General features: G+C 41.0%; 1 protein-coding gene across 1 annotated transcript; it reads left to right on the top strand.

The window, feature by feature from the left end:
* The first annotated feature begins 3,956 nt into the window (after positions 1 to 3,956).
* Positions 3,957 to 5,696, top strand: CA3H2orf74 (chromosome A3 C2orf74 homolog). The gene is made up of 4 exons (XM_030311791.1): positions 3,957 to 4,072; positions 4,304 to 4,417; positions 4,519 to 4,699; positions 5,475 to 5,696. Exons 1-4 carry the CDS (start codon positions 3,957 to 3,959, stop codon positions 5,694 to 5,696), a joined length of 633 nt encoding a protein of 210 aa, XP_030167651.1.
* The last annotated feature ends 9,631 nt before the right edge of the window (positions 5,697 to 15,327 follow it).

The raw sequence follows: 15,327 nt of genomic DNA on the forward strand, positions 1-15,327 counted from the left end.
AAACTTTTAATAACTATTTTACATTGCTGTAACATGCAAACATATGATCACTCTAATAATTCTGTTTTGCGCAAGTATTGGTCCTCAGTGGATTGGGAGAAAAAAAATTGAAACCTGCTTCTTTGCTACAGATAGAGAAGCTCTGCCCTAGAAAATTCCTAATGTTTTATCAGAAAATGTTTAGATCAAAGGCTATGAGTACAGAGGTTGAGTAAAGCAAGTAAAAACTAAAACAGATTAAAATAAAATGTGTAAATAACAATAACAGTACAAATGATTAGAGCAAATTATGTCTTTTAAAAGAGATAAAAGCAAAAAGCTTACTGGCTGAACAAAATCAATTGAAAAACCACTCGTGTTCCAGTTAGACAGACAGCAGAGGTGGGCTTGGCTTCACCTCCCACAGCAGCATCCCCAGAAAGAGATAGTGCTCTCATCCTTTCAAGCTCAAGCTTCCAAAATAAAACACCAAAGGAAGTCCCCTATTTGCCTCTTGATAATGGTTCCCACTTCTTGTTAAGGGTGCTGGGTTGTCACAGGGGTGGGACCAATGTAATGTGCAAAAGGCTTGGTCTGTACACACCCTGGGGAAAACTTGCTCTTCTGAGGTGAGATGGAATGTCCTCTTACTTCTTCCCTGGGTTGGAGTCACAAGGTCAAAAAGTCTCCCAGGGTGGGGGGCACCTGGGCGGCTCAATGGGTTTTGGCTCAAGTCATGATTTCATGGTTTGTGAGTTCAAGCCCCAAGTTGGGCTCTGTGCCGATGATGTGGAGCCTGCTTGGGATTCTTTCTCTCTCTCTCTCTCTCTCTCTGCCCACCCCCCCCCCCCGCCGCCCTTGCTTGGCTATTATGAATAATGCTGCTGTGAACATGGGTGTACAAATATATCTGTTCCAGTCCCTGCTTTCCTTCTCTCGTGAATATACCCAGAAGTGAAGTTGCTGGATCATATGGAACTCTATATTTAATTTTCTGAGGAAGTGCCATATTTTTCCCATGGTGACTGTACCTTTCACATTCCCACCAACAATTCACAAGGGTTCCACCTTCACATTCTTACTAACACTTGTTATTTTTTTTTTCTTTTCTTTTTTTTAAGTAATAGCTTTACTAATTGGTGTAGTGGTTATTTCATTGCAATTTTGATTTGTTCCTTAATGATTAGTGATGTTGAGCATCTTTTCATGTGCTTATTGTCCATTTGCATATCTTCTTTGGAGAAATGTCTATTCAAGTCCTTTGCCCATTTTTGAATTGGGTTTTTTTGTTATTGTTGAGTTGTAGGAGTTCTTTATTTATTGTGGATATTAATCCATTATCAGATATGTGATTTGCAAATACTTTCTCACCACTGAGTATGATGTTAGCTGTTCCTATATATGGGTTCCTATATATAGGGGTTCCTATATATGGGCTCTATTATGTTGGAGTAGGCTCTATTCCTAATTTTTTTAGTGTTTTTCATCATGAAAAGGATGTTAAATTATGTCAGATGCCTTTCCTGAATCAATTGAGATGATCATGTATTTTTCTCCCCTTCATTCTGTTAATGTGGTATATTACATTGATTTTTCTGTTAAGCCATCCTTGCATTCCAGGAATAAATTCCACTATGTTGTGGCATAATCCTTTCAATATGCTGCTAAATTCAGTTTGCTAGTACTTTATTGAGGATTTCTGCTTCAGTGTTCATAAGGGAGATCAGTCTTTAGGTTTCTTTTTTTGTATTGTCTTTGGCTTTGGTATCAGGATAATGCTGGCCTCATGCAATGAGTTAGGAAGTATTCCCTTTTCTTCAATTGTTTGGAAGAGTTTGAAAGAGATTGGTTAGTTCTTCTTTAAATGTTTAACAGAATTCTCCAGTGAAGCCATCTGGTTCAGGGCTTTTCTTTGTTCAAAGGTTTTGATTATTGATTCAGTCTCATTATTATATTTCTATTCAGATTTTCTATATCTTCACAATTCTGTCTGATTGTTTTTCTAGGAATTTTTCCATTTCATCTGGATTATTCAATTTGTCAGCATACAATTTTCATAATACTCTCTTAGAATATTCTTAAATTTCTGTAGAATTGGTAGTAATTTCCCACCATGTGTAATTTTTGAGCACACACCCATGTGCAAGGTGCCCTGGGTTAGGTTCTGGAATCCATCTTCGAGTATCATGACATCAGAAACTTCTAGTCCAGTGTACTTAAAAATGTGATTTATGGACAAAGTTGGATAACCTTACACTTTTCAGAATTATGTTAACTATATATATAAATTTAACATTGATTTCCAAGTTACATTCAATGAAGGAAAATGCTTATGATAGTCTTACTAGCCCTTACTTGTTGCTAAAGGTCTCTGGTCTCAGACTATATCTGGTACAAAGTCTTGGAGGCAGGACCAACTAGCATCAGTGCCCTCTGGTCCAGCACTGCTCATGGCACCACACACACTCAAGCCCAGTGTAGGAATGGGGCACCTTTTTACTTTCTATTCCGTGTGGTATCCACACAGTAGATGACACAAGGCACACTAGTCTTAAGGATACAGTTTGATGGGTTTTTACATAAGTCTAAATGTGTGTAACTAACAGTAGATCAAAAATAGTCCCATCTCCCAGGAAAATCCTTTATGTGTACATGAGACATGGGAAGATTTGGGCTCTTAAAGTTTCGGTCTGGCAGCAGTGTAGAGGAAGGAGAGTGATATGGGCTCTGAGTCTTTATCTGGGAGCCTTGCTGCAGGAAGCATCTGTGAATTCTGACTCTGCCAGGAGTGGCCTAGATGTCCCCATGTTCTAGAAATCAGGGTTGGCCTGAACCCTCCAACAAGCTCTACTTGTACTTACACACACACCACATACATACATACCACACCTGCCGCACAGACCCATCCATTCAAAATTTGTAGGCTTTGCAGATTCTGATTTGGTGGAGTATCCAGTGATAAAAAAACCGTAGTCCTCGCCCTTCTGAAGGAGAGCCAGTGTTACTACAGCCCAGAGACCCCCAAGGGCTCATTTTCTGACTCTTTTAGATGTGGTTGGCAGTACCTGCCATATTCCTTTGTACCTTCCTTTGCTTCTCAGAAAACCCTAGCTCTGCTCCGTTGTGGGCATCACTCACTCACCTGAAGTGAGGTTGGGGGCAGGATCATCATGACTCTGATCATCTTGCTCTGTTCCTGCTTCCTCAGCCATAGCTACTAGAGGTGCCAGTTTGCTTATTTGTCCAGAAAGTAGGTCCAGGGATGTGAGATTAGAAAGATACAGGCTATTTGGCCTGGAAAGCACCCATTAGGAGGTAAGTAGATTACTCTAGAGAGGGATTTTATAAGAAGGAAGTGGACTGATTATTCATTGTCTGTGAAAGAAGCATAAGAGAAACAGGCTCGGGTTAAGAAAGGAAAGCTGGTGTTCAGAGAGCAGAAAGAAAATCCTTGTGCAAAGAGTAGTCATGGTGGTGCCACATGGCCTCCACCCCAGCCCTCTGAGAGGAGAGGACAGATAGCAGCCCAGAGGAGAGTTTCGTAGTTCTCCTGACTCTGGTGATGGGCAGGGTTGGGCTGGCACTCTGGTCCTGCTAACCGAACGGTTCCATGATTCTATGATGTCACTGAAGAGAAAAGAATGGGGAGCTGGGCTTGGCTCCAGCTGCTCCAATTCCTCTCCTCTGGATTTTTGATAGTTTTCGGGGTGAGGGGAGGTGAGCTGAGCCGATCCCACGTGTCCCAGCTCAGTCTCCCCTCCAACCACCTGAGCCCCCACCATATTTATGGAGAGAAATTAGCCAGTGTGAGTTAACTTCATTGAAACAAGCAGAGCATCTTTTATGAAGTGGATCTAAAGGACAACAATGAAAATAGCCTTGTGTTCTTCTGTTTCTAGAAAACGTAAAGAACAAGAGAACTACATTCAAACTAAGCTGGAAAAGAATATTTGCATGATCTGTGACTGTGAGAGTAGATGAGTCTTCTGGCTAATCCTCTGGCCTTTGAAATCACCGCAATCACTTTCTTCATCCTCCTTCTAATTTGCTTCATTTGCATCCTCCTTTTATTGGTGGTTTTTTTATATAAATGGTATAAATCCATGCTGATAAATTGGGATCAGATTTCAAGTCATGCTAGCAAATGTATCTAGAAATAATCTAAGTCAATTTATGATAGAGCCAGTAACGCCATAGCTACCTACTTTGTCCATTTAGGAATTTTAGGAAATCTAATTTCCTGTTTAAAAGTGATGTTCTATGCCAAGCATTCAATTCGAGGCCATTCTCCTTTTTCTGAATTTTTTTGCTTATTCATTTTCAGTTTCCAAAGCAAGAAAGATGTACAGACAGAAAAACGCCCTGGTGCAGATGGTAATGGAGGTGAAGGTTGTTTAGCTGCTAATGTGGAGGCGAACATTTCAAGAGACCAAGAAAAGTAAGTCTGTATCGTAGAATGTTGTAGAAAGTCATTTTGGGGTATAGCAATGGTGGCTAACACGCCTGAATTTCTAAAAATCCTGCTGATCGATTATCTAGGACTCTCCTGACACAAATCATAGACTTGAACGCACCCATGAGGCCTGGCATTCTTGTCCAGAGACGGAGTAAAGAAGCATTGATCACACCCTTAGAAGAGAAAGAAAATATGGAAGAAGAGGGGGAGGACATAGTAAGAGAGAAGCAAGAACCTAAGAATGCTGAAGGAAATGGTCAAGAGGTGACGGACTTTTCTACTCTCAAGGGGCCGTTTAGAATTTGTTTAATTGAAAAGGTGGTAAATGACTTGGCTGGGTCCAATGACATGGCTTTGCCTGCAACTTAAGTTTTTACCTGAAAGGAGCATCGTGTCTGCAGTCATCCAAGCCATCTTCTTAGCTCATCAGTCTGTGTTATTAAACCAGTCATACGTGCCAAATCTAGACACTTTCCCATTCTTTACTCTTACATTTGTGTTGTTCCTAATAGTTCCCCTTCATTGTGCTTTCCCCAGAATCCTAAGATCTCAGAGCTGGAGGAGTCCTTGGAGACCAACTAGGGATCCAGCCCTTTCATGTTACAAATGAGAAAATGAGATGAATTGCTCAAGGTCATTCTTCCCCCATAGCCAAGCTCAGGACCAGGCCCCACGCCCCCGTTTTGGTTCCAGGCTCCTTATACAACAGCATACAATCACCCCTGCACCTTCTTGAGCTCCCTGTTGGGGCTCCCTGATAGGGACAGTTCACATCTTCCCTTACACAAGGCCTAAGCCCAGAGGCAGAATGACAGTGCAGGGGTCTCCTTTGTAACCATAGAAATATAAAAATGAGATCATGATGGATTACTGCTGCTTTCCTGTATCACTTAGAAACACTTCTTCTGTTTCTCACGAACAATGCTTCTATATTTAATTTAAAATATAAATTAAATTAAAAATATAAACTTAGGTGTTTTAAAGAAGGGCTTGTTGCTTTCGTAAATTAAGCATTTGACTGTTGCCCCATTCTCTTCAGGATGATGATTTGCAAAAACCACCCATACCTGTCACCAGAAGTCAATCAGCTGTTGAAAACCACAGAAGACCTTTAAAAGGAGTGACATTTTCTAGGGAGGTAATTGTTGTGGACCTTGGGAAGGAATACCCGAAACCTCAAAGCTACCCTTTAGAACATAAAGAGAGAAAATTAGCTCAGAAAAGTGTGGGTAAACGAAATGTAAACTTAGATGAACAATGAAATGACTGGGGGTACAAGATCATGATGAAATGGCAAAGTATGGGGAATTAAGCAAATACAGATAGTATTTTACCTTTGTGCAGAAACAAGTGGGCTACATGCAAAATTTTTAAGTAAAATACCCAGAGCTTGAATATAGTTTTTTTTTAACTCAAATCTGAGTTCAAGAAATGTATTGTATTAAGTGTCCTTAAAACACTATCTACTCAAACACTGTTCTAACATGTGAATAAAGTTATTTGTGTTTGTGTTGTGCAGATGTCTGTTAGGCAAGTCATATTTAAGGGGAACTTTGGGGATAGCATGTTTTTGATGCTGTCATCACAGGCATTCATGACCAAATGACATTACTGTTACCATCATGGAAACTTCCAATAACAAGGACTAGGATCTCCTACTACATAATCCCTGTTGAACTCAGTCCTCAAACCCTTATTGTACTGACAGCTGCTTTGGGTTTTTTTTTTTTTAACATTTATTTATTTTTAAGAGAGAGAGTTAGAGCATGAGTGGGGGAGGAACAGGGAGAGAGGGAGACATGGGATCTGAGGCAGGCTCCAGGCGCTGAGCTGTCAGCACAGAGCCTGACGCGGGGCTTGAACTCATGGACCGTGAGATCATGACCTGAGCTGAAGTTGGACAGTTAAACCACTGAACCACCCAGGCTCCCGAACTGACAGCTGCTTTGTAAGATTGCTAGAAAAAAACCCTACCGTCACCAACAAAACATCCTGTTGCTTCAGGCAAGTCCTGAGTTTACACTGTTCTTGATTTCAGTAGTTTAAAATCTGCTGTCCATATGTGGAATAAGATAGTATAGGCCATTAAATCATCCAAACTGCTGCAGTAAACATTGTTAAATGTGTAAGAGGCCATGAGAGAGATAAAAAGCAGAAGGGGTGCCTGGGTGGCCTAGTTAGTTAAGCTTCTGACTCTTAATTTCAGCTCAGGTCATGATTTCGAGGTTTGTGGTTTCAAGCACCGCATCGGGCTCAGCACTGACAGTATGGAGCCTGCTTGGGATTCTCCTTTTCTCTGTCTCTCTCTCTGCCCCTCCCCCAATCACTGCTCATGTGCGCTCTCTCTCTCAAACTTAAAAAAAAAAAAAAAAGCAGAAGGGGAGCCTGGGGCGGGGGGCGGGGGGCTCAGTCAGTTAAGCAGCTGACTTCAATTCAAGTCATGATCTCGCAGTTCCTGAGTTCGAGCCCTGCCTTGGGCTCTGAGCTTACAGCTCAGAGCCTGGAGGCTGCTTCAGATTCTGTCTCTCTCTCTCTCTCTCTCTCTGCCCCTCCCCTACTTGCTCTCTCTCTCTCTCTCTCTCTCTCAAAAATAAACATTTTTTTTTAAAAAGCAGAAGACAGAAGACATAGCATTTGATTCAGGGTCTAGCACATTGTCATGTGTATGACACATGCTCAATGTTGAGTGATTGAAAGAGTAAGTGATACATTTAGAATGTGACTAATTCTAAATGAAGAGTACTGACACCCTTTGATATTGAGAGAAGTCCTTGTAGTCTGGGGTTGTTCCACTGTGAGAAGGAACTTAATGAATGGGAGGATTGGATAATACAAGCAGAAGGAAGAGTGTTTTTCAGCTGGGGAAAGGCATAAGCCAAAACAAAGTGAGAATGTGGGTCAAGTTTGGTGGACCCCAGTTACCTGGGGCTGTAGGTTGTCATTGAGAGTTGAGAGAGAACAGTGAAGTGTAGTGAGGAGTCAGAGTAAGGTCACTCTTGGGATTCTAGGCTGGAGGTATAGGGTGGAGAAGGGATAAAAGCAGTATGGACTTCAGGGAAGAGGGGGGGATGGTCTACAAAAATATTCAGAGCCCATGAGCTCTCTACCAGCACTTAAAAATCTGGGTCTTTCACCTGGTGATAATATTAAAAATTTTTTTTAAATTGTGGCAAAGTACACATAACATAAAATTTACCATCTTAACTATTTTTAAGTGCATAGTTTAATAGTGTAAAGTACAGGGGCACCTAGGTGGTTCAGTGGGTTAAGTGTCCAACTTCGGCTCAGGTCATGAACTCATGGTTCGCGAGTTCAAGCCCCGAGTTGGACTCTCTGCTGTCAGCACAGAGCCCGGAGCCTGCTTCAGATCCTCTGCTTCCCTCTCTCTCTACCCCTCCCCTGCTCATGTGCTCTTTCTCTCTCTCAAAAACAAATATTTAAAAATAATAATAGTAATAATAAAAATAAAAGTAAATGGTGTGAAGTACATTTACCTTGGACAACCACCACCACAGAGCTCTTTGCATCTTGCAAAACTTGTAACTCTGTGCCTAGTAAGCCTAATCCTTCTTTCAGCCTACCCCAACCCCTGGTAAGCACCATTCTACTTTTTGTCTCTATGAATTTGATTACTCTAAGTACCTCATATAAGTGGAATCACAGTATATGTGATTATTTCACCTAGCATGATATTCTCAAGATTCATCCATGGGTCAAGAATTTCCCTCCTTTTTAAGAAAAATTAAAGTATAGTTAATACAATGTCACATTAGTTTCAGGTGTACATCATAGTGATTCAACAAGTCAACACATTATGCGGTGCTCACCACAAGTGTAGCTACCGTCTGTCATCACACAACACTATCACAATACCCTATATTGTACCTTTTATCTCTGTGACTTATTCATTCTGTAACTAGAAGCCTGGACCTGCCCCTCTCCTTCACCCATTTACCCATCCCCCCCCTCTCCTCTCTGACAACCATTAGTTAGTTCTCTGTGTTCCTGGGTCTGTTTCTGGTTTTCATTTATTCATTTTGTTTTTTAGATTCCACATAGAAGTGAAATCAATGTGGAATTTGCCTTTCTCTGACTGACTTATTTCACTTAGCATCATACCCTCTAGGTCCATCCGTGTTGTCACAAATGGCCAGATCTCATCCTTTTGATGGCTGAGTAATATTCCACTGTGTATATGCGTATGTGTTTGTGTGTAATATATACATACACATCTCACATCTTCTTTATCCATTCATCTATATCTGTGCACATTTGGGTTGTTTCCATATCTTGGCTATTATAAATAATGCTGCAATGAACATAGGCATGCAGATATCTTCTCAAATTAGTGTTTTCACTTTCCCTGGGTAAATACCAAGGGAATTACTGGATCATATAGTATTTCTATTTTTAATTTTTTGAGGAACCTCCATACTCTATTCCACAACGACTGTACCAATTTACATCCTCACCAACAGGAACAAGCGTTCCTTTTTCTCTACATCCTCACCAACTTGTTATTTCTTATCTTTGGGATTCTAACCATTCTGATAGATATAAATGTATCTCTCATTTTGGTTTTGGTTTGCAGTTCCCTAATGATTATTGATATTGAGCATCTTTTCACGTGTCTATTGACCATCTGTTTGTTATCTTTGGAAAAATGTCTAGGTCCTCTGCCCATTTTTTAAAAGGATTATTTATTTTTTTGATGTTGAGTTATATAAGTTCTTTATATGTTTAGGTATTAGGCCCTTATCGAATATATCATTTGCAAATATCTTCTCTCATTCTGTATTCTCTCATTTGTTTTGTTGATGGTTTCCTTCAGCTGTGCAAAAGCTTTTTTTCTGGTGTAGTCCCAATAGTTTATTTTTGCTTTTTCTCCCTTTACCCAAGGAGAAATATCTAGAATAATGTTTCCATGGATGATGTCAGAGAAATTATTGCCTATGTTTTCTTCTATGAGTTTTATGGTTTCAAGTCTCACATTTAGGTCTTTAATTCATTTTGAGTTTATTTTTGTGTCTGGTGTAAGAAAGTGGCCCAGTTTCATTCTTTTTCATGTAGCTGTCAGTTTTCCCAGCACCATTTATTGAAGAGACTGTCCTTTCCCTATAATATAAAGAATTCCCTTACTTTGTAAGCCTGAATAATATTCCATTTGTATGTACATACCACATTTTGTTTATCCATTCCACTGTGTTGCTTCTTTTTTCTTGTGAATAATGTTGCTATGAATATTTGCATCTTTATTTATTTATAAATTTATTTATTTTGAGAGACAGCACATATGTGCATGAGCATGACTGAGGGAGGGGCAGAGAGAGGAGTGGGGAGAGAGAATCCCAACCAGACTCTGTGCTGTCAGCACAGAGTTCAATACAGGGCTCAATCCCACAAACCATGAGATCATGACCTGACCTGAAATCAAGACTTGGACACTTAACCAATTCAGCCACCCAGACACCCCTATCTAAAATTTTAATATAAGACAATTCAGAGTTATGTGGATGATGATTTATTGGTGTGTATTCCTATATGATGTCATGGTTTTGTTGACCATATCTGCATCTGTATTTAGGGCACCAAATTACTTTGTCACAAGCTGAAGAGAAAAGATTAGAGGAGGAATTAATATGTAAATCATGCATCTATGTCAAATGAAGACCAATTTCCTGGTGATTGACTATACTAATTATGGTTTTGTAAATGTTCCAGTAGAAGAAAATGGTGGGATCGTTGGCCATCAGTGCCCATGTTAGTACAGGCACACGGAATTTCCAGTAGGTCATTGGTGCCACAACTATGGGGTGAACAGTAGAACAGTCAAAGAACAAATGTTAATTTGTATTTTCTTGATTTTATGCTTTTGTTTGTATTTGATTTGTAAATTTGTTTTGTCTTCTGGTTGCATGAGAGCTCTAAGGATTAGAAGTTGATACCTGGTTTCATGTTTCTACATAGTAATGGGAGGGGGCAGAGGCATGAGATCTTTCCTCCAGGATTAGGTTATCAAGAGTAGCAACCAGAGATAAATAGAGATGGCTCTAGGGACAATTCAGGTTTGAAGGATGAGGATCCAGGATAGGGAAGTGGCAGCACACAAGGAGATTACGAAGAGAGTAACGAATGTCAGTTTCTGGTGAGATGTGGGAGGAAAATGAGGAGGGCACCAAGATGACTTCTGAGTTGGGATACTTGAGAGACTGTCCGAAATAGGGAAGTCCAAAGAGGGGACTAATTGGAGAAAAGAGATCAGCTGGTTTTTAGATCTATTGAATTTGAGGTATTTGCCAGAAATTCAACTGAAGATGCTCAGTGATCAGTAAAGCTTTCAGAGTCTGTTTCCATCTTCTAAGCCATGGATTCAGTGAAAAGTTGAGCAATTCTTTCTCAATACCTAATGGTGCTTCTCTTGCAAACTTGCTACCTTTCCTCTTTAATTAGCTGTTGACCCAGGGACTGTCTTCAAATGACTACTCCAAGCAGGACACATCTTCCAAAAGCCAAAAGGGAAACGTTTGATATTGGACTATTAAAAAAAAAAAAACCAAAAGCCTTCTGTTCAGCAAAAAATAACACCAAAACGCTGACAGCAAACTGGGACGATTTTTAGAAAAAAAAATTTTATACTGAAGTAATTTCAAATTTACAGAAAAGTCGCAAGAGTAGTACAAAATCGTGTGCCTTAACTCAGATTCCCAGGTTAGCAGTGTACACATTTGTTTTATTATTCACAGTCTCCATGTATACGTATTTGTGTCTTGTAAGCATTTGAGAGTAAGACGCAAACATGCTGTATCATTTACCCTTAGTACTTTAGCCCATACTTCCTAAAAATTGGGACATTCTTCCATATAACCACAGGTCGACCATCAGTTAACATTGATACACTATTGTCATTTAACCTACATTTGAGATTTGCCAGTTGTCCCATTACATTTTTCTAAAATCCAGGATCCAATTCAGAATAACGTTTTTCATTTTGTTGTGACATCTCTTTGATCTCCTTCAATGTGGACCAGTTCCTCAGCCTTTCCTTGACTTTTCTGACCTTGACCTTTTTGAATATTGCAGGCCAGTTACTTTATAGAACGTCCCTCACTGTTTGGGTCTGCCTGATGTTTCTTTCTTTTGTTTTAAGTTTATTTATTTATTTATTTTGAGAGAGAGAATGCAAGTGGAGGAGGGACACAGAAGGAGGAAGAGAGAGAGAATTCCAAGCAGACTCCACAAGGTCAGTGTGGAGCCCCACTCAGAGCTCAAACTCACAAACTGTGAGATCATGGCCTGAGCCAAGACCAAGAGTCAGAGGCCTGCCTGATGTTCCTTTATGATTAGGTTCAGGTCATGGATCTTTGGCAGAAATATTCTAGAAGTGATTCTGTGATCTCAGTGCATCATATCAGGAGGCATGTGCTCCCAATTTGTCCCATAGATATAATGTAATTTAATTTTTATCACTTGGTTAAGATGGTATCTGTTGTTGGGGCGCCTGGGTGGCTCAGTCGGTTGGGCGGCCGACTTCGGCTCAGGTCATGATCTCACGGTCCGTGAGTTCAGGCCCTGCATCGGGCTCTGTGCTGACGGCTCTGAGCCTGGAGCCTGCTTCGGATTCTGTGTCTCCCTCTCTCTCTGACCCTCCCCCCATTCACGCTCTGTCTCTCTCTGTCTCAAAAATAAATAAACGTTAAAAAAATTTAAAAAAAAAGATGGTATCTGTTGTTTAAAAAAAAATATATGGTGTCTGTTGGATTTCTCCACTGTAAAAATAATAAGTAGTTTTTACTTATTGAGAAACAATTTCAGTTGGCATTCTACTAAAAGGTAGGCTTTCCCTTCTATCCTATTCATTCATTCATTCACTCACTATATTACAACTCAGTGTGAAGTGTAGATTGGCACATGGATGGTGCCTGAGCTGTGCAGTGTGATGCTCTGGAGACAAGGCCAGGGCAGAGTCACAGCTGAGTGGCACATCCAGCCCTTGAATTACTACAGATGGCGATGCCCACGGCCTACAGAGAGAAACCAGGAGGGAAACAGGAGGAGGAGCAGGTTCAGGGAAGTGGCGGTGAGCCAGAGCTTGTAGGTTATTCTCTAAATATCCATTCTACCTGCCTTTTTTATAGTAACAACCCCCTCCTCCATATTTTCTCTAGTGGCATGTAAGTTCTGGCCATTGAGGTAAGTGTAGAAGTGATGTCTGCCACTTCTGAGTCATGCCCTTAAAAGAAGAGAGGCACACCCCCCTTTTAATTCTCCTTATTCCTGCAGGTAAGGATATGGGAGTGGTTGTAAAGCCGTCTTTGACAAAACAGATCATTGGCTACAGGAGTCGCCTTTGGCTTGGCTGGGAAACCTAGGCTAGAATGTCAACTTAGGAGATTTGGAGTTTGGTGGTAGTGGTGTATAGGAGTAGAGAAAATCACAGGGAGGCTGAGGAGAAAACAATGGAAACATTTATCAAGTGCGTCCTACATGCCTGGAACTGTTCTAATAGCTTTAGTTGTATTAGCTTCTTTAACCTCACACTGCCTGTGAGGTTGGGTGGCAGACACTGCTAGTTGTCCCCCAGTATCTATTTTTTCCTTCTTTTTTGGTAACAGAATTCCCAAATGTGGTCTGGGCTTGTGGCAGACTAGAATAAGGACTGTATTTCCCAGTTTTCCTCCCTAGGAATTACCATGTGACATGTTATAGCCAACAGGGTCTAAGCAGAAGTGCCCAGCTGTGTCTTAAAGGTTGAGGGTAGGGCGCCTGGGTGGCTCAGTTAGTTGAGTGTCTGAGTTCAGCTCAGGTCATGATCTCACCGTTCATGGGTTCAAGCCCCATATCCGGCTTTCTGCTGTCAATGCAGAGCTTGCTTCAGATCCTCTGTCTCCCTCACTCTACGCATCCTCCAGCCTCTCTCTCTGTCTCTCAAAAATAAACAAACATAAAAATTTTTTTAAAAGGTTGAGGATGTCTTTTGGCTCTCTCTTCTTCGTGCTGCTTGGAATGTGGATGTGTTGGGGGGCCATCTTGAATCCTGATGTGGAAGCCCCATGTGGAGGATTGTTGATGTAAGCTCAGGGCTCCAATGATTGCATGCCTTCCATATTTGCCATGGACTGCCTGTTTTTACATGAGAGGAAAATAGCTTGTTCGGTATTATTTTGTTACTGCTATTTTGTTACTAGTAGTCGTATCTAATTATTTAAATAAGGGGTAACACCATCCCCATTTTACAATGGTAAAGTACAGAGAGGTTAGGAATTTAAGTGGCGGATCCAAGACCTGGGTCCAGACATCGGGCTTCCAGCCTGCCAGCATGGTCTCACACTGCTGCAGGAGAAGAACCCAGCACACATTTACTTAACTCTTGGTGTAAAAAGACTTAAAAAAATTTTTTTTAAATATTTATTCATTTTGGGGCGCCTGGGTGGCGCAGTCGGTTAAGCGTCCGACTTCAGCCAGGTCACCATCTCGCGGTCCGTGAGTTCGAGCCCCGCGTCAGGCTCTGGGCTGATGGCTCAGAGCCTGGAGCCTGTTTCCGATTCTGTGTCTCCCTCTCTCTCTGCCCCTCGCCCGTTCATGCTCTGTCTCTCTCTGTCCCAAAAATAAATAAACGTTGAAAAAAAAATTAAAAAAAATATTTATTCATTTTTTTGAGAGAGAGAGAGAGAAAGAGAGAGACAAAGAGACAGAGAGACAGAGAGCAAGTGGGAGCAGGGCTGAGGCGGAGAGAGACAGACACAGAATCCAAGCAGGCTCATTATAGCCTGATTGCCCACCATGTTCTCCTTCCCCTAATTACTTCCCCATCTTTGTTAAAGCTTTTTTTCTTTGGTTTGAACCTACCTCTCCCATCTTCTAGCTGTCAAAATTCCATCCATCCTTCAAAGGCCCAGTTCCCTCCTTTCCTAATCCCTTCAATGTCTTCCTTTACTCTTATGAATTTATTCATTTGCCCAATAGTTACCGAGAACTGTTGTGTGCTAGGCACTGGGGATTCTCCAATGAGCAAAGCAAATCAACAGGTAGTTGTAAGCTGTTGTATTTGTCTTTGTGTTTGCTACAGCTGTGGCTTTCCAATTAGAAAAAAAAGCAACACCTTAGTGTAACCACACACACACACACACACACACACACACAGAATGATTTAAGGAACAACATTTGCCTTTATCATACGGAATCACTCCAATAATTTAAACTCTATTCTATTTCATTAAGATAAAAATGATGGCAGATGCCTACTGAATTGATTTTATAGCCTAGGTAAATAGGCTGGAACATTCAGGTTTGAGAAGTATGTTTCCCTTTCTTCATTCAGTCATCAGATGTTTTCCCACATTGCAGTGTGTGCTGGCATAGCTCTGGCCTTGGGGTGAAGAGGAGGAAGGGCTCCTTCCTCATGGCTAGCTGGTGGGTGAAGGGAACATGGCTTGAGAGCCAATGCCATACAAAGTGCCCTACGGCTATCGTGTGCTCAGGGCAGATGTGTATATTGGTAACTCAATAACTGTTAGTGTAATGAAGCCATACTGCAGCAGAGGCATTAGGATTATAAAAATAGAATAGTGACTTTCTCAACAGCAGAATCTTAGCAGCTCATAGATCTACTGTGATGTGAAACTTGAATCAAAGTTCTGATTCTCTAATGCATTGTAAGAGTCAATCCTGGACATAGACTTTTCAACTCCTTTCTGTAGACATAGAGAAAGTGTGGTGGAGTTAGTTATGTGTAGAAAAGGTGACAATGATTTGGGCTTACCCCAGGGCAGATGGGAAAAAACACATACTTAGAACATTCTGCATTTCTTCCCCCCAAAGGCTGTCAGGACATCATGCTCACTTTAGGCAAGATGCCTGAACCTAAAGTTGTTCTCTCGCCATCCCCAAATCAA

This window comes from Lynx canadensis, chromosome A3, assembly GCF_007474595.2.
Source record: "Lynx canadensis isolate LIC74 chromosome A3, mLynCan4.pri.v2, whole genome shotgun sequence".
In the NCBI taxonomy this organism is placed as follows: Eukaryota; Metazoa; Chordata; class Mammalia; order Carnivora; family Felidae; genus Lynx; species Lynx canadensis.

Bases quoted from the DNA above. Each gene is read 5' to 3' on its own strand.
- CA3H2orf74 (XM_030311791.1), top strand. From the start codon at position 3,957: ATGAGTCTTCTGGCTAATCCTCTGGCCTTTGAAATCACCGCAATCACT. The intron at 4,418-4,518 runs GTAAGTCTGTAT...TCGATTATCTAG, and splicing joins ATTTCAAGAGACCAAGAAAA to GACTCTCCTGACACAAATCA. The intron at 4,700-5,474 runs GTGACGGACTTT...CATTCTCTTCAG, and splicing joins CTGAAGGAAATGGTCAAGAG to GATGATGATTTGCAAAAACC.